The 27013-nt window shown below is 43.9% G+C and overlaps 1 protein-coding gene across 1 annotated transcript in view; it reads right to left on the reverse strand.

Annotated features, from left to right (window-relative positions):
• Positions 1–26746, reverse strand: part of LOC126088449 (piezo-type mechanosensitive ion channel component) — a 724612-nt gene extending 697866 nt beyond the window's left edge. Inside the window, exons 1-2 of the mRNA XM_049906591.1 lie at positions 26602–26746; positions 25836–25917 (exon numbers count right to left, since the gene is read on the reverse strand). Of these exons, the coding sequence (XP_049762548.1) occupies positions 25836–25899 (64 nt within the window). The 5' untranslated portion in view covers positions 25900–25917; positions 26602–26746. The remainder of the gene's footprint in view (positions 1–25835; positions 25918–26601) is intronic.
• Positions 26747–27013: the final 267 nt, after the last annotated feature.

The raw sequence follows: 27013 nt of genomic DNA on the forward strand, positions 1-27013 counted from the left end.
GGAGTCGGTGGGTTCAGGAGGGTAATACGGAACGCCGTGCTGGATCCCAACGGCCTCGTATCACTAGTAGTCGAGATGACAGGCATCTTATCCGCATGGCTGTAACGGGATCGTGCAGCCACTTCTCGATCCCTGAGTCAACAGATGGGGACGTTTGCAAGACAACAACCATCTGCACGAACAGTTCGACGACATTTGCAGCAGCAGGGACTATCAGCTCGGAGACCGTGGCTGCGGTTACCCTTGACGCTGCATCACAGACAGGAGCGCCTGCGATGGTGTACTCAACGACGAACCTGGGTGTACGAATGGCAAAACTTCATTTTTTCGGATGAATCCAGGTTCTGTTTACAGCATCATAATGGTCGCATCCGTGTTTGGCGACTTCGCGGTGAACACACATTGGAAGCGTGTATTCGTCATTCCCATACTGGCGTATCACCCGGCGTGATGGTATGGGGTGCCATTGGTTACACGTCTCGGTCACCTCTTGTTCGCAGTGACGCAATTTGAACAGTGAACGTTACATTTCATATGTGTTACGACCCGTGGCTCTACTCTTCATTCGATCCCTGCGAAACCCTACATTTCAGCAGGATAATGCACGACCTCATGTTGCATGTCCTGTACGGGCCTTTCTGGATACAGAAAATGTTCTACTGTGCCCTGGCCAGCACTTTCTCCAGATCTCTCACCAATTGAAAACGTCTGGTCAATGGTGGCCGAGCAACTGGCTCGTCACAATACGCCAGTCACTACTCTTGATGAACTGTGGTATCGTGTTGAAGCTGCATGGGCAGCTGTACCTGTACACGCCATCCAAGCTGTGTTTGACTCAATGCCCAGGCGTATCAAGGCCGTTATTACGCCCAGAGGTGGTTATTCTGGGTACTGATTTCTCAGGATGTATGCACCCAAATTGCGTGAAAATGTAATCACATGTCAGTTCTAGTGTAATATATCTGTCCAATGAATACCCGTTTATCATCTGCATTCCATCTTGGTGTAGCAGTTTTAATGGCCAGTAGTGTATAATGCCCTGCTCCTTTTTCCAAGTTCATATTGAAACGTCAACAAGTGCATTGCGATTGGTCAGGTGTGAGAGACTATGAATCACGACGACTGATCACGGCACCTGGTGGCCACAGTTGGAACCTGACTGTGGCGCTGTGATGCATGGAAATCATGCACCCCATACTCTGGACATTAGTACTACCAAGTATAGTACTCGCACGGTAATTAGTTTCCGAGTTACAGCGCGTTAAATAGGGAAAGTTTAATTATAACCACCAGGTGGTTTACATATTTGTTTACTGTCTGCCGCTGAGCGTGAGAACAGCACAGAAACAACTAAAGGTAAGTAAACGATGGACTTTATATGGGCAGAAATCGCCACACGTCAGCTGTAAAATGATTGACTACTACCAATATTATTCTCTCTGTTCTCATCTATAGACATTGTCGTTGGCACCACACTTTAGCCATTTATGTCTGTTCTGCATCATAGATCCACATTTTTTCCCCTGCCACTACGAATTTGGCACATCTGACTGGTACCAGAGAGCTACTATACTCCTGGAAATTGAAATAAGAACACCGTGAATTCATTGTCCCAGGAAGGGGAAACTTTATTGACACATTCCTGGGGTCAGATACATCACATGATCACACTGACAGAACCACAGGCACATAGACACAGGCAACAGAGCATGCACAACGTCGGCACTAGTACAGTGTATATCCACCTTTCGCAGCAATGCAGGCTGCTATTCTCCCATGGAGACGATCGTAGAGATGCTGGATGTAGTCCCGTGGAACGGCTTGCCATGCCATTTCCACCTGGCGCCTCAGTTGGACCAGCGTTCGTGCTGGACGTGCAGACCGCGTGAGACGACGCTTCATCCAGTCCCAAAAATGCTCAATGGGGGACAGATCCGGAGATCTTGCTGGCCAGGGTAGTTGACTTACACCTTCTAGAGCACGTTGGGTGGCACGGGATACATGCGGACGTGCATTGCCCTGTTGGAACGCCAAGTTCCCTTGCCGGTCTAGGAATGGTAGAACGATGGGTTCGATGACGGTTTGGATGTACCGTGCACTATTCAGTGTCCCCTCGACGATCACCAGTGGTGTACGGCCAGTGTAGGAGATCGTTCCCCACACCATGATGCCGGGTGTTGGCCCTGTGTGCCTCGGTCGTATGCAGTCCTGATTGTGGCGCTCACCTGCACGGCGCCAAACACGCATACGACCATCATTGGCACCAAGGCAGAAGCGACTCTCATCGCTGAAGACGACACGTCTCCATTCGTCCCTCCATTCACGCCTGTCGCGACACCACTGGAGGCGGGCTGGACGATGTTGGGGCGTGAGCGGAAGACGGCCTAACGGTGTGCGGGACCGTAGCCCAGCTTCATGGAGACGGTTGCGAATGGTCCTCGCCGATACCCCAGGAGCAACAGTGTCCCTAATTTGCTGGGAAGTGGCGGTGCGGTCCCCTACGGCACTGCGTAGGATCCTACAGTCTTGGCGTGCATCCGTGCGTCGCTGCTGTCCAGTCCCAGGTCGACGGGCACGTGCACCTTCCGCCGACCACTGGCGACAACATCGATGTACTGTGGAGACCTCACGCCCCACGTGTTGAGCAATTCGGCGGTACGTCCACCCGGCCTCCCGCATGCCCACTATACGCCCTCGCTCAAGTCCGTCAACTGCACATACGGTTCACGTCCACGCTGTCGCGGCATGCTACCAGTGTTAAAGACTACGATGGAGCAAAGTATGCCACGGCAAACTGGCTGACACTGACGGCGGCGGTGCACAAATGCTGCGCAGCTAGCGCCATTCGACGGCAAACACCGCGGTTCCTGGTGTGTCCGCTGTGCCGTGCGTGTGATCATTGCTTGTACAGCCCTCTCGCAGTGTCCGGAGCAAGTATGGTGGGTCTGACACACCGGTGTCAATGTGTTCTTTTTTCCATTTCCAGGAGTGTATTTCCAAATGACTGCAACGACCCTCAACGGCAGGTCGAATCTGCCTCAGACAACAGCTTCCTACCCAGTCGCATCGTCGGCTGTTATGTTATAGTTTCTTTCGTTTTACAGAATGACGTGCCCTAACGCCCGAAAGGATTTAATTCTGAAATTTCCTGGCAGATTAAAACTGTGTGCTAGACGGAGACTCGAATTCGGGACCTTTTTTCTTTCACTAACAAGTGCTCTAGCGATTGAGCTAACCACGCGCGACTCACGACCCGTCCTCTCAGCTTTACTCCCACCAGTACCTCATCTCCTAACTTCCGAACTTCAGAGAAGCTCTCCTGCAAAACTTGCAAGACTAGCACTCTTGGAAGAAAGGATATTGCGGAGACACGGCTTAGCCACAGCCTGGGGGGATGTTTCCAGAACGAGATCGCTAGTCGTTCTTGGACAGCTCAGTCGTTAGAGCGCTTGCCCACGAAGGGCAAATGTCCGGAGTTTGAGCCTCGGTCTGGCACACAGTTTTAACCTGCCAGGAAGTTCCACACCATCGCACACTCCGCTGCAGAGTGAAAATCTCATTCTGGAGTTTATTATGATTTCCACTGGACGTAAATATCTACGCACTTGCATCTCTTTTTCCTCCGTCAAACCACTACTAGCCATCTTTGAAGATTATTTACAAATACCTATTCACTTGCTCCGTAAGTGCGGGCGTTTTCACCTTTTTGTGAGCAGTAATGAACAACAATTTCAGATGGAAATTTTGTATCGTCAGCAACTGAATTAGGGGACTGAAATGACTTCACTGGTTGCAACGGTAACTTTCTGGAGTTCTAGATACGCCGCTGAAGTCCGATGGCCACAAATAAAAATCTTCGGCGCTAGAATTAACCTCGGACGGTTGTTGTAAAAAAAAAAAACAAAGGCAGTCGCACTCCCAGGCAGTTAAATATAACCGCGGAGGCGACAGAAAAGCTCCAGAGTACGTCAGTGTTTGCTGCTTGTCAGCGTAGATACTTTCTACATAAAGAGGGGGATTTAGCACGGTTTCCGAGACATGGTAACAGTGGCTACGCTCAGACGCGAGATTCCTCTAGCTACCGCGTCTTGAAGCAACTAGCGTTTGATTCTACTTCATGCTTTTCTGTATGGTAAATTACGAGCCAAGAACATCCTTACACTTGAATGTTAACTGAAATTTAACAATCTCCCGTTTGTGAAAATGGGTAAAACTTTATAAGGGTTTAACTAGTGCTGTAAATGAACAATATTTTTTGGCAAAACATTAATTACCAACAAACATTGTAGTCAATACATCTGTTCCCTCAGAAACGAAATTCGTTTCCAACTCAACAATATTCGCTTACTTCGAAGACGTTCTTTCGAATATCAAAAATCTGTTACGGGTTTCGCCTTTCACACTTATTTGTAATTTAGTCAAGGCTATCACCTACACAAAATACGATTATTCTTCAGGTTTTGTGAAAACTTTAACAGCAGGTTGTGACTGATGTGAGCCGTCCGAAGAAGTGTTAACCGAAGCGAAAGAGAAACTAATATTTATCACTGGAAGTACATCAAACGAAGTATCCTATTCCACCACTAAATGCTACTGAAAATCCGTAAACAACCCAAGACAAAAACACAATGTTGCGCAGGTCTACTCTGAAAATTTCAAGTATTAAAGTGCAGTCATAGGAAATGTATTTGCCTTCTTAAAACAGATTACCGACCTTCAACTAATCAAAAAAGACTGACTGAGAATATGTTCATTTTCATGAAGTTACTCTGTTTGTCACAGTACATAAACCATAATCTATGGATGTTCTACAGTTTTCATTTAGTTTTGAACCGGTTTTCCAGCTTGTCATCAAACAATAACTAACATTCGCCGTCGAAAAAGTCAGGAAACTGGTGAAGAACTTTGGGAAAGCTGTTAAGTATTGAAATCTTTGTGGCAAAACTCATATACTAATAATCATCTTTCACAGTGCATCCTCTGCACAACAAAAACAACAGTAAGGTTTGAATAGATGTAAAGGTGGACTGAAGTCTACCAACATGTCACATTTTACCGACAGCTGTTTACTAGCTTACTAAAGCCTTTGACAACGATGGATTGTTATCGAGATTATGAGCCAAAAACCGGTTCATAAGTTAAATGAATATTGTAGAGTATCCGCAGCAGGTGTTGGTGTCGAATAAATACGCAACTTTTTTAGCAATCAATGACGGAAAAATCCATCATAAAAACTTCTTGTTACAGTTAAAGATCAATTTTTGTAACTTTTTGAAGTTATATATCCTTATCTGTAAGTATTATGTTTATTTCATAGTATCGCTTAACATACGCGACAATTAAATGGCAATATCGTGACTTACACAACAGTATGCACAACTAGATAAGATATTAATTCCTTCGCTTCTACTACTTACGCCGTTCTAATCGAAAAAGAACCAACTGGCATATGAAATAATTCACGTTACGAGAGGACATATCGCAAACTTAACATGTTTTTCTAAAAAACTGTAAGGATCATGGTTACGTAAGAGCAAAGATTTTTCGTGACAGCAAGCAAAGGATGCTGTACAGTAGCCCGAGGGTACAAAAATGCGTGAATATCCAGGACTCGAGGTACCTGGGTTCTACTGCCAGAACTTCAACCTAGAATTAGCTGAGCAGCTATCATGGGCTCAAATATAATTTTTTGTCCATATGTGCTTATACTTTAATCTACATATGAGAATTTTTAACATGATATCCGAATCACTAAGTCAAGTTTTGGTGGAGTAAGGAGGAAGAAATCAGCAGTGGTTTGATTCAAGAGACCTACCAGTCCCGGTTTTCTCAGATAAGGGAAAACAACTTAATGAAAATAGACTTTCATCCACTCATACCAACTGCTTTACAGTTACATTCACCACCTAGACCTCTTCGTCTAAGCCATAAGGTTATGGTACAGGAGAAATATCACAGAACTGTAGCTTATCGTACGATAACCTGTACATCTCAGCCTTACTACCTACTGGGTATTCTCAAAATTTACAAATTAGGACGCCTCAAAGAAAAATTATTTGCGGCCGTGGTAGATTGAGGCATAACGTAACTGTGGACGAGATCTTTGTGATTTGTGTGAGTTTCCTCATACGGCCAAAGTGCAAAAGGGCAAGCTAACAAGATTACGAGAAGAAAGATGTCTTGCATTACAAGAAAGGCATTTCGATGTATAGGATCACTCTTAATATGCTGTGTTTTCAAAGCACCACGTATGGTGCTAATGCCACTTCGAACTTTGAACCACCTGTAGTTTTGCACTGACGATTCAATGCACCAATTTGTCGGAATATTATAAAATTGGAAATTTGTGGCAAGGACTATGGGACCAAAGTGCTGAGGTCATCGATCCCTAGGCTTACGCACTACTTAATATAACTAACTTACGATAAGGACAACACACACACACACACACACACACACACACACACACACACCCACACACCCGAGTGTGAGGACTCGAACCTCCGTCGCGAGAGGCCGCGCGAACCGTGACAAGACGCCTCAGCCCGCACGGCAACCCCGCGTGGCTTTTGTATTATACTCACAAGTTTATTGACAACATTATATGATTTCCCAGATAGTTGTTTGAACGTCTTAGCCACTGCAATATGTCGTCGTGTGTGCTAGTCTAAATACCTGAATAGCTCAACGCTTGGAAAATCTATGAAACTAGTTCAGACCTTCCGGTGTGTAGAAGTCTTCAAATCAAATAACATCAATATTTGACACCAGTGGTGTCAGGGATTGAAATCTAGTCAGCTTGCGCGTATCTGCAGTAGGGGGAATTTTATGTCTGCATACAGACACAGACGTTTCGGCTCTGTACCTTGAACACAAATACTGGGTAATTAATGCTTGTATTTATTCTAATATCTGTATAATCTTTATTGGCGACCGAAGTAATTCTGACCAATGTCTAAGCGAGCGTTGATGTGACGGGCTGCTTAGACAGTGCTAAAATCCTTGTCTCTGCAGCAGAATTACAAGCAAAATGTTTTCTCATTACAATACTGTGTATCGGGGAAAATATATTAATTGTTTTTAGCATCACGTGTGTTTAATACCCGTCCTACGCCCAATGGAATATTCACGTTTGAGCTTAACTTCGGTTAAAATTTCTCAATAATGACACGTTTGTAGATGTAGTTCAGTAATAATTACTATCTTAAATTTGCATCGAAATTGCTTAGAATCTAAAATAAGATATTTCGTACGCTAGATAGAGGCAGTGGATAAGTGCTCATTTAGGGACAGTATTTTAAGAAACGGAGAAATTCGGAATAACGGGTGAGAGATGATCCTTTATTTTGCGTGGCATCGTTAAGGCATAAGCGAATGAAGTATTGCAGTTGTCATACGATTGTCGAAACCAACTGTTTATTGTCCTAGAGACTCTTCCCTAAGGGATTTACTGTTGGGCAAGAAGGAGTAGGAAACGGAAAATTTTGAAGTAAATATGAATAAAATTACAGTATTTTCTTATAGGTCTCAAATACGTTCTACGAAACCGGAAAGTACATAAATCTCACTTTTTTGGAAAAGAACATCAATCGAATGTTGTAGATCTTGCTTTTCACGTACTGAAATGTCTGGACAGCGGGACAGACATGAGACTTTGACATTACTACAAACTACGCAGTACCTGGAAAACTTTTTCACTGCTGCCATAGGCTTTCCGACAGCGTGCGGTCACCCACCCGCAGCTATCCCGCACCCAATTCGTTATAGTAAAAGCGTTAAATAGGAGAACAGCACCCACTATTCAGTGGAGCGCTACGCCTGAAATAGAAATTAGGGTGCGACAGAAAAAGGGGCTAATTGTATTTAAACTCAATTAAAACAGAATAAAAGAGGGATGGCCGAGGCAGCTGGAAAAGGAGGTAAGGTTGTGGATCCCCAGACCCAGCACGTGGCAGGAGACGTCCCAACTCCAAACAACCCACACCGAAAGTAGCTTAAAACGGTATATCTGAGGGGGGGGGGGGGGAACCACTTTCGCAGAGAAATCGGACAGCCAGTTCAAAAGTCTGAGTGTCGTCCACAGATATTAACGGCGAAGAACGTGGAAGACTGCGCTTAGGATAGAGAGCCAGAGGGAGGGAGGACAGAACAGGACAGTACATTCCACCACGACGTGAGAGCGTCTGTTCGTAAGGATCCAGACATGGGGGTGGCTCTCGCTTAAAAAGCTATGGGTTAATCTGGTGTGACTGATCCAGAGTGACATAGTACAGTGGATTCCTTTCACGATGAATGGAAATATGAGCGCCATGCAGCACTAGTCTCCCCCGTTTGTGCTGAGTTTGTTAGAGAGGGTAGTAGTTGTCCAGATGATGTTACATTTCCGAGTGAGGAGAGCTTTTATTTGCACCCACACATCTGCACCTGGGATTGTCAAAGCAAATGTTGGGCGAATAGTCACTTCAGACAGTTCATTCCTTGCGTTACCAACATGACTTGGGACCCAGAAAAAGACAACTAAGCAGGCAGTATGACTATGGTCAGACACCTCTCCAGGGGACACTGCCTTATAAAGGCACTGTAGGTGTGCGTAGAGAGGCTTGTTTATTAGCAAGAAGCTCAGGACTACACAGTTGTTGGCAGCATCTGCCATGCCAGACAGGCCTCAATGGATGAACCAGACGAAGCGTCTCAGTGTCTCACAGCGTCCCATCTCTCCTCTGTCCGCTCTCACAGTCCTTCCCCAGTTCTCCAAATGGTAATTGCATAGTACGCCAAGAGTTGTTGGCATCTGACCCTCAGTGGTGGGATGCAAGCTTCTACAGGGCTCATACAGAAATCTCCAGTTATCTGCACATCACTGTGATGGGCAGGGTCTAACAACCTCCACACTAATGGTGCTGCTGATCCATAAGCACGATATCTATAGTCCAAGCAAGATAAATCAAAACTTTGTAAAACTGCAGAAGAACCGTGATTTCTACAACCAAGGAGGTGCTGCTGAAATATCAAAGGGTATTAAGCGTCCTCAAGCAATTTGTCTTGCGCTGGCGTATATATGGTAACCACATTAACTTATTGTCAAATATCCTAAGCATTTAAGTTTCAATGATTTCAAGTAACTGGTTATCGAGGTAAAGTCCTGGGTGCAGGTGCACTATACTGAGTCTGCAAAAGTGCATAACACGAGTTTTTGCGGGAAAAAAATTTCAGTGCTGAAGTTGTCGCTGAGCTATAAACGTGGAAACCATAGTCCAATCAGGACGAGACCAGTGCTAGATAAATATGGAGGAGAGTAGTGCAATCCACAAGTCACGAGGTGTTGGCAAGGAAACAGGGAGTGTTAATCTTTGCATACAGCTAATCTTTAGTAGACAGTTATGGGAGAGCGATGTCAGCTGTTTATTAAAGAAGACTCACAAAACTCGGAATTCTCCTGCGACATCGAAGTTCTGGGTATGGAGGCACAGTACTGGGTCAAGACTGATCATGGTATGACGACATTTTCGCGGAAGATAATTGGAAGCCATGGGAAACAGTCCAAGAGGAGGCCCTTTGGATGGTCCTTGAAACGGATATTCAGCGAAGGTTACGGATTTGGAGCTACACCAAAGAGAAAACTGTCGACATACAGCGCAATGGTGACCACTGGTCTCATGGAGGCCACTATTTCACTGGCGGTGGTGGGGAAGAATTCAATATTCGGCGTAGAACCATGCAGTATGCCATTCTCTTGGACCCGTGGGAAGCCAAGTGACTTTGAACGCGGTGTTACAGTCCGAGGCAACGAGGAAGAAGGGATTTTCCCATACTACCATATCACAAGTGTACCATGAATAATATGAAACATCTAGTGGGTTAATGCAGTTTTCAGGGCACATGGGTGAGGCTAACTGGTCTGTAGCTGTCGATGGACATTGGGTTTCTGCCTGGCTTGAGGCTTGGAACAATGATACCCTCTTGCCACTGCAAAGGTAGAACACCTAGCCCAGTACAGTCGAAGATCCTCAGTATGTGGAGCCTCTGATTAACGTGCAGTTTCTGAGTAACTTGCAGTTGCTGGATCATCTGATTATAAATCTAATCATGGTCTGGGGCCATATTATGTGCAGCCTGGATCAGTTCCCTGGCAGTGAAAGGTTCATTACCTAATTCGGCGCGATAGGGTGAAGTATAGGGATACGTATTCAGCCTATCATTTGAAAGGTAAACATATAACAGGAGGACACCGACACTGTCGGAAAGTGTGTCGCAAGATTTTCACAAAGAACCGATGCATCTGTACAAATACCGCCCTAAAGGAAGGGACCCATAACAGCTGTAGCTCTTTGGTGGCCCAGAAGGCTATGGATGAAGAGATATATGCTTCCAAGGAGGAGAAATAAGCGTTCCCAGCACTCATTATTAATTTACTTAGTTAGATAGCGAGACTTACTGAAAAGCCACAGAAAAGTGAGGAGGATGATCTGTGAATGAGGCCACTTGAGACATTACAAGGCTATTCTACAATTCTGACAAGGGAACCTCTCCATCGCACCCCCCTCAGATTTAGTTATAAGATGGCGCAGTGGATAGGCCTTGAAAAACTGAACACAGATCAATCGAGGAAACAGGAAGAAGTTGTGTGGAACTATGAAAAAAATAAGCAAAATGTACAAACTGAGTAGTCCATGCGAAAGATAGGCAACATCAAGGACGATGTGAGCTCTGCACCACCGTGGTCCCGTGGTTAGCGTGAGCAGCTGCGGAACGCGAGAAGTCCTTGGTTCAAGTCTTCCCTCGTGTGAAAAGTTTAATTTTTTATTTTCAGTTAGACAGGCAACATCAAGGACTGTGTGAGCTCAGGATCGCTGTGGTCCCGCGGTTAGCGTGAGCAGCTGTGGAGCAAGAGGTCCTTGGTTCAAGACTTCCCTCGAGCGAAAAGTTTACTTTTTTTATTTTCACAAAGTTGTGATCTGTTCGTTCGTTCATTGACGTGTCTGTTCACTGTAATAAGTTTAGTGTCAGTGTTTTGCGACCGCACCGCAAAAACGTGCGATGATTATTGAAGTCGCGAGCTATATTTGCTGGATTCATATTGCCCACAGAATACACCTCACTTATTTAATGCACTCTCGTCCAAAGTAGCGAACAGTCAACTGCTAGCCAGGGAGCCTCGTTGGAAGGAATACTCTCTCTTCCGTGCGCTGTAGTCGAGTGACGTCGTGTGTTTCGATGTTTGTTTAGGTGTAGCGTCCCCATACTACGGCGCAGTTACCTCGCATCGGACGGACAGATAATAATTGTCTGAAAATAAAAAATTAAACTTTTCACACGAGGGAAGACTTGAACCAAGGACTTCTCGCGTTCCGCAGCTGCTCACGCTAACCACGGGACCACGGTGGTGCAGAGCTCACATCGTCCTTGATGTTGCCTATCTTTCGCATGGACTACTCAGTTTTTATATTTTGCTTATTTTCTTCAGTTCCACATAACTTCTTCCTGTTTTCTCGATTCATCTGTGTTCAGTTTTTCAAGGCCTATCCACTGTGCCAACTTATAACTAATTCTGAGGGGGACGCTATGGGGAGGTTCCCTTGTGAGTAGCTGTTTCAATATATTTGGTCCACGATGGGGCTGGCCGGCAGCAGAGGGGGTGGGGTGGGGGGGATAGCTGTTTCAGAGGCACACGTGACTGCATTGGAAATATCCCCCATCTCCTCTTTGACACTGTCTTACACTATACAACTGCACTTGGTTCTTCAGTGAGCCCAACGTGATAACTTGCATGTTAGACAATGACAAGGAAGTGACATTTACAGCAGTAAATGTCAAAGATTTTCGTGTAGTGTCCATTATAAACAAGCCATGAGATAGGGGGAAGACACTAAGGTTGATAGGCGCAAAGGTGTCATGGTGGCACTATGTGGGTATGAGTTCTGTCACTGAGGACACAGACCAAGATTGGAAAAGGTTCATCAGTCCCAAGGCCCCTACCAGATAATGTGGTTCTTCCCAATGGAGGTAGCGCACATTGATGTCGCCAAGTATGAGAAATAGGGCAGAGAGTTGTTGGATTAAGATGGCGCTCTCAAGATGAGTAAATGTCCTGCCTGGACGTAAATAGGAGTTACAAATGGTGAGCGCTGGGGTCGTTTGCACTTGGATGCTATTGCCTCCAACGTGGTATGGATGGGAATCTACTCACTGACGACATCTGTGCATAACAATGAACATACGCCTCCGGATGCCCTCTTATGATAAGTAAGGTTCTAAAAGAATGCACAGTAACCTCAAAGAGTTTGCGAATGGTCATCAGTGAAGTGTCTGCCTTTGAGAGCAACACAGTCAAAAAACAAGAAGAAATTAATTACTGAAATTCTGGCAGGCGGCAGAGACACCAACTGCAGTTACACTGGTTCATCACATTGAGGGGGACCTGGTTAGTCGTGAATGGACCAGGAGAACAGGTCACATCTCAAGATCACTGTCACCAGTAGGGGTGGAACAACACTGATGAGCACAGATTCAGAACGCAATGGCATGGAATAATCTGGCGCCTCCAGGGTCACCGGATTAGTTTTCTCCCGAGATTCCTCCTCCTTTTCTTTTAAAATCTTTTAGTGGTCGAGATTCTTGTGAGGGCTTAGCTACTGTTAGTGTGGGAACAGATGATGAGAGGGCAGCCCTGGGACCCAATGTGTGTTGTCGCTCCTTCACACACTGGCAAGTGTTGGGCCTCTGATGTGTGACTTCCAGGGAGAGGATTCCAAAGAGGTAGCCCCATCACCAGTAGATCTGGGGGAGGAAGAAAGGGACATCCTACAAGCAATACAAACTGTCAACATGGAATATGTCCTAGGGAGTGAGTCGGAGAAGTGACACAATCAGACTATAAATCTGCAGTATGCTCGCCAAGCATGTACTCATGAAAGAGGTGTGACCTCCCCAATAGATTAGGCATCTTATTTAAAGTATTAACAGTCTATGCATATTCAGAACCCACACTCTGTATGCAACAACGGAATTTATATGTTGATGGGGTCTGATAAGCTATCGTTGTGTAATGTCAGCATGCAATAAAATGCACATATATCAGCTACACGTTTGACCGACCCATGGGAATTGAATATCCAGCACTGTCCCGTAGTGTGGTGCCATCCGAGGGCTGCCAACATCAGTTTAAAATTTTCTGTGTGCCATACTATTTTTCGAGTGTTTTCGCAAATCCCATAGAGAAGAGCGAGCCTCTGATCCAAACCTATAGTTATTGCTGTAGATTCAGAAAAGCCCTTAATAGTTAAGAGCACAAATACAATTTTATTGGTAACTGGTTTCGGTTTATCTACAAACCTCAACGAAAGTTTAGAATGTCAGAGTTTACCACAATGATTTCTTATTGTACACCCCTTGATGTTTGTGCAATACCTTATTAACAAAATAAACATAATTCCGTCTGAAAACAAGAATGATTTTGGTTAGTTACAAAATACCATTATAAAAACGAAGCAGGCTCTCCCCTAAGTGTACATCTTGAAAATAAAAATATTGAAAATCTTTATCTCATGAGGATGATTATCAGTGTTTAGTAGTGAGTATCTCCTTCCCCACACGGCGGAGGTCTTCAACTCTGCGAGCCATGCTCTGGATGAGACCAAGTTTATCTTGGGGTATGAGGTCCCACTCCTCAATGGTAGCTTCAGTGAGGTCCTGAAGATTGTGAGGTGGATTCGGAGGCTGTGCAATGGCCATCTTAAACAGGTCCCATGTATGCTCAATTGAACTCACGTCTGGTGACTGAGCTGGCCTATGCATTTGGTTGATGTTGCATCTTTGAAGATACCAAGACACTTCTAGAGTATGGTGCGATCTTGCACTGTCATCGACTAAGATGAGGTTGTCACCGACTTCACGTCTGAAGGACCTTAAAATCGTTGTAAGGCCTCTTGGTGGCATTGGGGACCAGTGAAATTGCCATAGTTGAGATTAAAGGGGTCTGCCGTCCCATTATTATTGCCGCCCAGAACATTACACTTCCACCTGCAAACGGATGGACTTCCTGAACGTGTCGGCGTTCCTGGTGTTGTCTAACGCTTCTACCCAACCGAACACGTCTAGTGTCCGGTACAGACCAATCCTGGACTCATCAGGACACATGACATTACTCCTTTCTCCAATGGTCCAATGCTGACGTGCAAGAGCCCAGGTCCTTCCACCGTGTCGGTTCCATTGGTTCAGTGCAAAACTTCTCGTTAGTTTCCTGGAATGAAGACCATCCTGAGGCAATCTTCTATGCACTGTTTAGTCTGAGATACGAATCCCTGTTGCCCAGGGGAAGTCATTTCCAATATTTCTGCCAGCTGATGTTGAGCACCTATGAGCCGATAGTTGCAGGAAACGAACCTACATTGGTGCTCGGAAAACAAGAACCGTCTTACAGGGCAAAAACTACGTCTCCATCTATACTACACAAGCCACCTTACGGAGTTTAACTGTCACTTGGTTCTTTCTGATCCATTCGCGATGATGCTCTTGAAGAACGACTGTGAGAGATCGAGTATCTCTCATTTAAATCCTTGGTTTTTAGGAGGATTATATGTAGTGGGAAGTAATATAAAGGGGAAATATGTTGGTTGAGTGTTGAAGGAACGTACGCTCTCTGAATTTTGACGGTAAAGCGTCTGCCATTGGAGGTGGAAAAGCATCTCCGTCACGCTTTCGTGCTTGCAAAACGATCTCGTGACGAAACGCACTGCTACTCTATGGATCTTATGTGTTTGTTCTATCTGGTATGTGTCCTCAACTGAGGAGCAATATTCAAGTCTCGGCCGAACTAGGATTTTGCAAGCTACTTCTTCCTTGAGTATTCCTTCAACAAAAGTCTGGCATTACCTTGTACTTCGTTTAGTGTCAAGTGGTCATTCCACTTTAAAACCCTCGATAGACGTACTCCCACGTATTAATGGACTTGGCTGCTTCCAGTGAATGTTCGGCAGTGGTGCAGTCAAACAACAACGGGTCGTCCGGCCTGTTTACACGTTTCCGTGTGTCGCCTGCCAGCCCCTGCACCAGACGTCGGTCCTCTGCAGGTCGTCCTGCGTTTAACTACGATGAAGCGGCTTCTCTTTGTACATCATCATCATCATCATCATCATCATCATCATCATCTAGGGACAGCCTCTGACGTTCTCCGTTAAATTATTTGTTTAGTGCTAGCCATTAAACGTGCAACACCATGAAGGCAGCATGTAACAAAAGTAAACTTGGCATGGACTGTGTACTACATGTCTGATTTTGCATATGATTAGCATTTTATCGTGACTGCAGAAAGTAACCGGGAGTAATGCCATCTACACTCTGTCTACATGGAAAGATTACACAGCGGTTTTTTTTTCGTTCTGACATCGCATTTGAATGTTTTTCTTTGCGAGAAGATCATGTTACGCCTCGTGTAAGAATGGAGCAAGATGTTCGAAATTCTGAGAAAAGTAGGGGTAAGCTATAGGAAAAGACGGATAATATACAGTACGTACGAGATCCACGATGGAACAATAATACTGGAAGACCGAGAACGAAGTCCAGACAGCGATGTAGTCTTTCGTCCATACTATTCAATCTATACATCGAATAAGCAATGACGGAAATAAAAGAGAGGTTCAAGAGTGGGATTAAAATTCAACGTGAAAGGATATCAGTGATAAGATTCGCTGAAGATACTGCTATCCTCAGTGAAAGTGAAAAAGAATTACTAGATCTGTTGAATGGAATGAACAGTCGAGTGGGTACAGAATGTGAATTGAAGTAGACCGATGAAAGACGGAAGTAACGAGAAGTAGCAGAAATGAGAACAGCGAGAAACATAACACCAGAATTGGGGATCACAAAGTAGACGAAGTTAAGGAATTCTGCTACTTAGGCAGCAAAATAAACCATGATGCACGGAGGAAAGAGAACATAAAAATCAGACTAGCACTGGCAAAAAGAACATTCCTGTCCAAGAAAAGTCTGCTAGTATCACACACAGGCGTTAATTTGAGGAAGAGATTTCTGAGAATGTACGTTTACAGCGCAGCACTGTATAGTAGTGAATCATGGACTGTGCGAAAACTGGAACAGAACGAAATATGTGGGAAGGTCTTATGGGACCAAACTGCTGAGGTCATCGGTCCCTATGCTTACGTACTGCTTAATCCAACTTAAATTAAATTACGCTATGGACGAAACACACACACCCATACCCGAGGGAGGACTCGAACCTCAGACAGGGGAAGCCGCGCGGACCGTGACAAGGCGCCTCAGACCGTGCGGCTACCCCGCGCGGCAGGAACAGAAGGAAACCGAACTATAGTGCTACAGAAGAATGCTGAAAATTAGGTGGAATCATAAGGTAAGGAAGAAGGTGGTTCTCCGTAGAATCAGAGGGGAAAGAAATACATGGAGAACACTGACAAGGAGTGGAGACAGGACGATACAACATTTGTTCAGGCATCAGGGAATGACTTTATGGTACAAGAGGGAGCTCTAGAAAGTTAAAAACGTGGAGGAGGATAGAGTCAGGGATTCATCCAGCAAATAATTAAGGAAGTAGAGTGCAGGTGCTACTCTGAGATGAAAATGATGGCACTGGAGAGGAATTCGTGGTGGGCCCCATTAACCCATTCATAAGAACGACAACTAAAAAAAAAAGTATGAGAATCGGTTACGAACACATTTCGGAACACGCAGCAGCAGGATCACGGCCTACCAACACTGTGGTTTATCTTTTCACAATAATGCTGCTCGTGTTGGTTGAGATTCGATGACTGCCGTGCGAATATGAAATTGGGTTCAGGAGGACCACATTCAACGTCCGCCACACGACTAGCACCTGAGAGTGCAGAGACGCTGTCCACTCGGCTGTGCACGATCGTACAGCCACGTCACATAATCCGAGTGAGGAAATGGGCTTGTTTGCAGTGAGACGACGTCTGTAGCACCACCGAGTGTCAGCAGAAAGAGTCCGACTGGCAGTGGTGTGCCAGACAACACTGAACACGGGAGTGGCACCACGCTATCTTTTCAGACGAGTCCCGTTTGTGTGTACAGCATAACGGTGGGCGTATTCCTGTGTGGGTACTCTAAGGAGAGTGACTGTTGCCAGATTGCTTTCATCATCCTCATACGGACCCAGCACCTGACGCGTTGGCACGGGGTGCCTTTCACTGCGCAACACAATCGCCTCTGGTTCATATAGCTGCCATTTGGACAAAAGCCATTTCATTCCTGACGTATTATGACCAGTGACTGTGATCTATTTTCGAAGACTCCGCATCATTATCTTTCAACAAGATAACATAAGACCGCATGTTGCCCGTGCTATCCTGACTTACCACAATGTTTGACTGTTGCCCTTGACAGCACATTTTCCAGATCATCAGGCACTGGCACACTGTGTTCTATTACCTACGTACTCCTCAATTCAGTAACAGAGCTATCTGATACTACTTATCACTCTTATTTAGTATTTTAGACGACGGTGAGAAACTCAATCGTCTTCCTAAAGTCGGTATCCACTGGTCGGCGGTATCCACTGGCTTCTTGATCTCATGGACTAACAGACAGAGCTAGGTTTCACACGATCGTTGTTTTCGGAATCCGCGTTCACTCCTTCAGTACAACTAGAATCGCATAAACTGACCCGAGTAGTTAACGCGCACTAGACAGCATCTTTGGAGACGACGCACCAGATAGGTAGAGACGGATTACACGGTAGGAAATTCGTGGCATTGGTGGATTTCATTGGCGTGTCCACGGTAAACATAAGTTCGCCTAACTGGAATTTTCAATCAACTTTCTTGTGTAATACATCGGATGTTTCACATCAGCTACGTTTCAGAAGGCAGAGAACAGAGGTGGTAAACGTTCACTTCAGCTCGCCGCTACCTGCAGCGTGGAGGCAGTTAATTCGGTGGGTGAGTCACAGTCGGCCGCAGTGTATCGGCTCCTCTCCGGAACATTCCATGGCTGCTTCCCGCGTGACATCGCGTCACCAGCTGCATTTCATTTCAAACTTAAATCGCTCGTGGTTCGTTACAGTTTCAAATTTAATAATGCACGATAATTTCCAGAATGATATTTTTACTCTGCTGCGGAGTGTGCGCTGATTTGAAACTTGCGAACAGATTAAAACAGTCTGTCGGACCGAGACACGAACTCTGTACCTTTGCCTTTGGCGAGCAAGCTGAAGTTTGGAAGGTAGGAGATGAGGTACTGGTGGAAGTAAAGCCGAGTAGTACGTGTGTCGTGCTTGGGTAGCTCAGATGGTAGAGCACTTGCCCGCGAAAGGCAAAGGTCCCTAGTTCGTTCTCGGTCCAGCACACAGTTTTAAGCTAGCAAGAAGTTTCAATACACGATAAATATAGTTAAAAAAAATTGGCCATACGTTTCAACCATGCCCACAAAGCGTGGTCTCTGGTTATAACAACATCGAAAAAATGCCCCGAAGTAGTTCAAGGAAGGGCGACTCGTTTTTTGCTATCACGAAGTAGATCAGAGAAAGTCCTGGTCTTGAGCGATCTTGGATTGTAACAATTCATGACAGGCATTTTTGATTGTGGTTAAATCATTTCACTAAATATCAGTCAACATCTTACTCCGAATGTCAAAATTTTTGCTGCCTTCCACTTGCATATAAAAGGTACACAAGTTGCGTTAAGCACTGAGGGAGTGTGATGAAGCTTATTTACACTGTTGCTCAAAACAAAAACACCACCAGATCATTGCAACAATACATGACAGATCAAATGAAATTTTAGAACATATGATGTTCAGCAGTTATCTCTTCGCAATAATAAAACATAAAAAAAAATTAAAACAAGCTACAGGAAACACGTTGCCTCAAGCGCAAGTACAGCAAAATCCAAATAAAACAGAAAAATGAAAATTCTGTCATTCGGAAAAGTACTGTAAGAAGCTTGGTGTGGTGTGGTTTTTTCACAGGTGAAAAATGCATGCGATTCTCTTCTTACAAAGACAAAGATTATGACCAGAACAGCTCCAGTTATGCTGCAGCTGTTCCATATTTTCTGTGTGTCGGAGTCTGTGACTTGCAGACTACAAAATTATGCACAATGGCCGAGAGGCACTCTGTCGATGCCCACATTTGACTATGCCTCTTCATAAGCTACAGAATCCACTGCAGCGACACACTTCCGAAAAGCACTTCTTTTTACGTTTTAAAGCATCACTTTTTATGTATTTCAGTGAAAGTTGGCAGCAGCTTCCAAGTAAATGATTTAAACTTCGTTCTGTTACTTAGCGAGCGCCCGGTACACAAATTTGCTTTTAGTGACTAGTGTAACTGAGGTTGCCTGCATCCAGTATGACGCGTTAATGCGAATATCCTTGTAAAACGAAAACTTCTGTCACCTTAGCTAGGCGCAGTGTAGTCGATCAATTATGACGCCTTATTTAATTCGAAATAAATAGATTAACAAGTTCAAAAATGGCTCTAAGCACTATGGGACTTAACATCTGAGGTCGTAAGTCCCCTAGACGTACAACTACGTAAACCTAACTAACTTAAGGACATCACAGACATCCATGCCCGAGGCAGGATTCGAACCTGCGACCGTAGCAGTCTCATGGTTCCGGACTGAAGCGCCTAGAACCGCTCGGCCACAGCGGCCGGCGATGAACAAATTTCGCCACAATTAATCTCGTCATTTTATAAACACAAATCGCCAACTAGTTTAAGTTCCTAATGGATGTGTAAAAAAGAATTAGGAGACATACTAACCTCAGATTAGCAAGAACAAAACTATGGCCGAACATTAAATAGCATACAGAGGAAGGAATGAAAGATCTTATCGTCCCGTTGATATCCATATCAGCAGGTCAGGAGCACTATTTCGGATGAGAGAAAGATGATACAAAAAGGGCCGCGTCTTCCTCAAAGGAATCAGTGCATCTTTTTTTTTTTTTAATTACGTAAACCTACTCAAACATGGCCAACATTTAGCGCATATAGTTAATGTACACAAATAAAAGGGAAATTTACAGGACTGCTGGATGTGGATTTGACTAGGAACTGCGAGGAAAATGGTTCTTCAAATGTGGTGAAACAATCTGGAAAAATCACAGACGACTTGCACCTGACATTCTGTGCCATATCGACCGTGTGGCCTCTTCATCTCTGCATAACTACTGCAACGGAAGTCTTGCATGCTTATTCAGCATTGACAGACGTCTACTAAAAAACAAGTGGCGGTTCCTACGATCCTCACATTCGTGTTTGATGATTCCGATCGATCGGGCAAGCTTCGCCATGACATTTGGTCCCGTCATACAACTGACTCTCGAGAAGAAAGACATTTAAGTACGACTGCAAAATTATACGGCCAAAGCAAAGAATCTTAAGCACGAAACTAATTTATCGTCAGCTTCACAAATGAAATTTGTGGTCTGGTAATGGGACTATTTGTTTTCCCCCATTTAGGAGATTTTTTTTCAATGATTGTGCATAATGTTACTGTATTGAACGTGAAATGTGATTTGATGGACTCTCCACGATAAGCCTCTTCATCTCTGCATAACTACTGCAACAAATGCTCAGGTGACAAAAGTCATCGGACAGCGTTATGCACGTATACAGATGGCGGTAGTATGGCGTACACAAGTAGAAAAGGGCAGTGCATTGTCAGAGCTGTCAACTTCATTAGGGCATTCACGTGAAAAGGTTTCCGACGTGATTACAGCTGCGGTATGGTAGTCGCAGCTAGACGCATGGGACATTTCATTTCGAAAATCGTTACTGAATTCAGTATTCAAGATCTACAGCGTCCAGAGTGTGCCGAGAGTAACAAATTTCAGGAATTACCTCCCATCACAGACAACACAGGAGGACCTTCACTACCACTGACAGCAGCGGCATTTGCGTAGAGTTCTTAACGGCAACAGACAAGCAATACTGCGTGAAATAACCGCAGAAATCAAAGAGTTACATGTGACAAACGAATCCATTAGGGCAGCGCGGCGAAATTTGGTGTTAATGGGCCAGGACAACATACGACCGAAGCGAGTTCCTTTGCTAACAGCACATCGCCTGCAGCGCCTCTCCTGGGCTCGTGACTACATCGGTTGGATCCTAGCTGGCTGGTCAGATGAGTCCCGATTTCAGTTGGTAAGGGCTGATGGTAGGGTTCCAGTGTGGCACTGACCCCATGAAGCCGTGGATCCACGTTGTCAAAAAGGCACTGTGCAAGCTGCTGGTGGCTCCATAGCGATGTGGTTACACGGAATGGACCGGGTCATCTGGTCCAACTGAACCGATCATTACCTGGAAACGGTTATGATCGTCTACTTGGAGACCATTTACAGCTATTCATAGACTTCATGTTCCAAAACAACGATCAAATTTTTATGGATGACAATGAGCCGTGTCATCGGGCCACAATTGTTCGCCATTGGTTTGAAGAACGTTCAGGATACTTCGAGAGACTGATTTGTCCACCCAACGGAGGCAACATGGATCAATACTTCTGCAGGGGATTTCCAACGACTTGTTGAGTCCATGTCACGTCGAGCTGCTGCACTATGCCAGGCAAAAGGAGGGTCCGACACGGTATCAGCAGGTATGCCACGACTTTTGTCAACTTACTGTATATCCACTTGAACCTACTTACTGCTTTGCTCTGCCTGCACGAGCTTTCCCACCACACTTCCCTCTATTTACAAATCTCTCTTCCTTGATACCTCCTGTGAGTCAAGTTGTGCCAGAAACGACTTTTATCCTGATTCAGTACCTCTTCAAGGTACTACCCTTAAACATTCTCTTTTTAACATCTCGTTTCAAAATTTTATATTCTCGTGTGTACTGTTTATCATCCACACTGCACTTCCACAGAAATACTTTTCGACTTCCTGAGACAAATTTATGTTATTTTATCCATAATGGATCTCATTCGATGTTAAAATGTTTCTCTTTCTCAGGAAATATTTTCTTGCTATTGACAATCGGCATTTTATATCCTCTTTACTTCGGCTATGGTCAGTTATTTCGCTGCTCAACCAGTAAACCTCTTTCAGTAATTTCAGTTTCTCATTCCTTAACCTAATTCTTTGGGCGTAGCTTGATCTGTTCCTACTACACTCCCCTACCCTTGTTTTACAATTGGTGACATCTTATAATCTCTTTTAAGGCCACTGGTTAGTTTCATGTTCTGTTGACCATTTGCACAATTACGCATAATGACGCGCAACGAGTCGTTTTAGACTCACATTACACGTTGATATCTAAATATACATACCCACTGATCTGCAATTTTTTAAGAGTACAGTTGTGAGTGAATAATTCCTGCACAAACTAGAAATTCTTCTGCAGAGTAGACTTGTCAAGAAGAAACTTTTCAGTTTGTTTTCAAATTTAACTTGCTGTCTGTCAGGCATTTTATACCACTGGGTGACTAAAAAGTATGGTGGCAACATTGTGCACGTCTTTTACTTGCTAAAGACATCCTTAATGTGGTGTAATGAATGTCACTTTTTCTTCCGGTATTGTAATTATCTACATCATAGTCCTTTTTGAACTGGATTGGATTATTTACAGCGCACTTCACGAGGGATTAATATACTGTGAGGCAGTAGTCGAAATGCCTAGTCTACGACATGAGTGTGTAAGCACCACATATTATTCTTACAGCACAGACTTTCCTTCTCAAAGATAGTTACCCCAGAATATTAAGCAGTATGAAATTATTGAATACAAGTATGCAACGTATGTCAACTTATTGACTTGCCTCTCCCCAAGGTCTGCAACTGATTCTAAGTGCAAACGTGGCTGAACTGAGTTGTTTTAGGAGTTCCGAAACGTGTTCTTTCCACTTTAAATTGTCAATACAGACATCTAAGTATTTTGAAGTTACTCTCCTATTTATTACTTACTGAACATGTGTTAAACTCATCACTGATGTAGTACCTCTAGACGTGCAGAACTGAGTATGTTGTCTCTTTGAAATTTAGAGTGAGACCATTCGCAGAAAACTGTCCATTCCTCTCAAATGTTCGGTCTCGGACAGATTTACAACGCCCGTCGACACACCTCAAAGTTTTTATTTCTGCTCTCCGAACTTTAATTCCCTGTCCAAATTTTTATTTTGTTTCCCTTACTGCTTGCTTTATTTACAGATTGAATATCACAGGGAATTGGCTACAAACCTGTCTCGGTCCCTTCACTACCACTTGTTCAGTTAGTTGTCTCTCAGTATAAGCTGTAAATAACGTTTCACTCCAGGGTAACTTATTGCGACACGAGTGTCAGCAAATTTTCTAACAAGTCTTCAATGTGATTCGGTACCACCTGTGAATTTACTTTCTTTATAGATGGCGATATGACACTGAACTGTGGCAGAATGGTCGACACTGTTTGTGGTCGGTATCTACAACTTAAAACATATAACAACGGCTTCACGACAAGCATCGTATGTAAACAGTGCTTTTAGGCGTTGTTCTTTGAGTAAAGTGTCTTCTCGTAGTGGTTGAGACATCGCAAGAGAATTTTAAACACAAATCTCAGATTCCAAAGCAGTAGACGAATGTGTGTGTCCGAAAAATTCTGCCAGATCACAGCATAAACTCCATTAGAAATATTGTGCCACTTAAAAAGCAGAGGTCTCGGCGCGCGGAGAAATTCTCAGTGCGTTCCAGAATTGTAAAATAGTGATATTAGTCCCCTCCATTAGTGGCAGTACCTTTCGACACCTGTGGCTGCGGTATGAACTTTTGTTTCACATGCTGATCATTTTTACAACAAATTCCACTTGAAACAGGTGTCGTTTTAAGTGCTTTAGCATTGGGGACTTTGTCTCGCAAATACTGCACACATTTCTCATGTATATAATGTACGTATTGACAGCAGACACGATAACATTAAAACAACGAATGATAAATTGTGTGTATAGCTTGCTAATGTAGTTACAATCTGTGCATACGAAGATTAGTTGTAGCTGTTTTTAAAGGGTAGCCACTTTTTTATGGAGCTGGAGTTTGCAGTCGGTGGATCTTAAATTTGCGTCTCCGCACGTCTAGCTGTGCTGAAGACGTCAGAACGCCTCAGAAACGACAACTAGAGCTTTGCTGCAGTAACATCGATCGGCAATAGCGCTGTCTGCGGGACCGGAAGCAGCAAGTTCGAGCACACAGTCTTCTTCACTAAATTCTTTGACTGTGACTTTAGTTAAAGGAGACATCATATGAATTACTGAACCGTACAACTTCTTAAAAATATTTGAAAGAGTCCACTGTTAGACAAGTAGAACTTTAAATGTGTCACTATTCCAATATGACAATGCACGTAGACAATTTTTAAGTAACCTGTTGAGATATGAAACAACTTTTTCTCGTTAAAAAAGCTAACTACTTTGATCAACTTATAAATCCAGGAACTGCTGAAATTTTTTTTCTTTTACAGGATTAGACAGAGAAAATACACGATGCACCCTTCTGTGATTGTAACGTAACACATTTTTCTACGTTGTATCTGGAGATGATGTGGGACTAAAACTGAACCCTGAAGGCAAAAACGAAATGAAATATACACAAACTGCGTAAAACAATCCCTCGCAACCACTAAACTGTCGCGCTTTCAACAGGACAAATTTTAGTTCTCATTCATGGTTATCTTCCTGAAGATCACAAACCCAAGTGCGTTCGATTTTGTTTGACTATACACCATCACAATGCGTCGTAGCATACGCTATGAAATTACCTATTTCACAAGTGCTTTATCAGAAGCATGATCGTATATATCATCCAGCATATTAAATGTGCTGATCGTCAGCACGATGATGTGCTATATCCCACAATACAAATGAAATTAAGTAGATGATTCTGCCTACAACGCAGCAGCACTCCTGTTGCCACCACCTGACAATATGATTCGAGCTTGTCGCTGTCGTGCTGCGGCGGATGTGACGTCACGGATGGACTGATGCATGCACGCAGCGTCCATGCAGTAGAAGGGCATGTTAATTGAACGCCCGCGCAATACGCACTGACGGACCAGACAGACAGCGCTACGCCTGCTCGCCTACAGACCTAATAGCATGTGCAAATTATCACGAGCTCGAGTCATGTGTTAAGGTGACGTGCGTGATATGTCGTAGTGTAAGCACGGATGTGCTCGCGTGTAGCCGCGATAAAGCTGTGGGATCTCCTCCGGGAAATAGAAGCCTGCAAGTTCCTCACGCACCCGCAGAATTACCATTAGTATCGAGCACAAAACTCTGCCCTTAAGCATATAGGAGACTGTGAACTGGCTACTCATATGAATCCACATTACAGGTACATCGCTGCAAGTTTAAGGTGAAAAGCACTCTCAGTTCGTGGAGACAATCTTAGCCGGTCTGAGCAGTAATGATTTACACTGTCTTTTGTATGTTTCCATTGACCCCCAGATAGGAAATTATGCTCTATTTTTTTTATGTTACAACTACATGCTGATTTGGTGGAAGCTAATACCACGCGTTTCCCCCTATATATTAACACACACGGACATCAGACATAATGATACTAGGGTAAAATAAGACATTACTTCCCAGATACTGCTATCATATTATGGCAAATTAGTATTTGTTGATATATCACTACTCTGTGACATTAGGCCAACGTCGACTTCAATTGTGTCACTTGAATTACAAAACACACCAGTCACCCAAGTTACCACTGAAGTACCGTATATTCTGTTAATGTTTCTATCTACAATATACTTCAGTCTATGCTCAAACTATCAAAGCAAAAGCTATAGGCACTCATTCTTAGTTACAAGATCTAAGCAACGTGAGTATAGCGGCGGCTGCGATGAATAATAAAAGGTTACTTACATGCTGAAAGACAAATCGGAAGCACCAGTCTGATGAGTGTAAATGACAGCAAATACTGTGTCATCTTCCTGAGTTACTGCGCCTGAAATAAGGAACATGTATGATACACCAACCAGCCAAAATACAAAATATGCCTACCGGTACTCCTGGAAAGTCTATTAACCTGTACATCACGTATTTTCATTCAAACTACTCACTTCATCGGAAAAATACAGTGTCTTAAGCAAACTAAATGGTTGAACAACGAAATTAACAGCTTCAGCATAGCAGCATCTACATAGGCCGTTTGATTTTGTAGATGCTTGTATCAGTTCCCAACCGCTGGTTTGTAGTAAGGAGTGCTTTTGGTATCTTTTTTTATGCAAACGGCGTTGTTCGTTAGTATAATATCGACATAACTGATTCCCCTTAATTTATAAATACAAATTCCGTTGAAGATACAAAAACAAAACGTTCGTTGTTGACAACCGGTCGTGTATGCATGTTTTATTTACTGCTCAGCAGAAACGAGAAGAACAAAGTCCATCGCAGCTAGATATATCTACGACGTATCTACCTTTCGTCTTCCAGGCAAATTTATTCCCACGAATAAAATGTTTCGAGATAAATTAAGACGCCGTCGCTATCATATTTCCGTACCACGTTTTAAATATTAGCAATCCAATTTTTAAACAGCTGACAAAGATCCAACAAACGTACATTCACCTAACCGAGTATTACGCTATTCTAGACGTCTTACAAAACAATTTTAGAAACAGCACCTTACCTTCAAAGCGGGAAGTTTATATCTGGTATGAAACACATTCAATAGCGGCGTTAAGCGGAAAAATCACGGAGATTGTGGACTATTCTCTTGTTTAAAAACTATATCCTTCTAACAGTCACTCATTTCGACGTAAATATTTACAAGAAAAATTATTCGGTTATGTTATTAAACAGTCATTTACACAACGGCACTCTAAGCCTCCCTACGGCACTATACACTGACGTCTTCTGAGCCCTAGCAGAAAACACACAACGCCCAGCCAAAGCACGTCACTAGCAAAGATACCACACTGCAATCTCGATATTTCTCTCTGGCTTCAACGTACATCTCTGGAAACGTTAAAACTCGGCGCGACACCTTCTCTTTGGAATGTTTTTTCATGGCTGACTTAGAAGCTAAGAAGATAATCGTT

The sequence above is a fragment of the Schistocerca cancellata genome, chromosome 6 (genome assembly GCF_023864275.1).
Source record: "Schistocerca cancellata isolate TAMUIC-IGC-003103 chromosome 6, iqSchCanc2.1, whole genome shotgun sequence".
Lineage (NCBI taxonomy): Eukaryota > Metazoa > Arthropoda > Insecta > Orthoptera > Acrididae > Schistocerca > Schistocerca cancellata.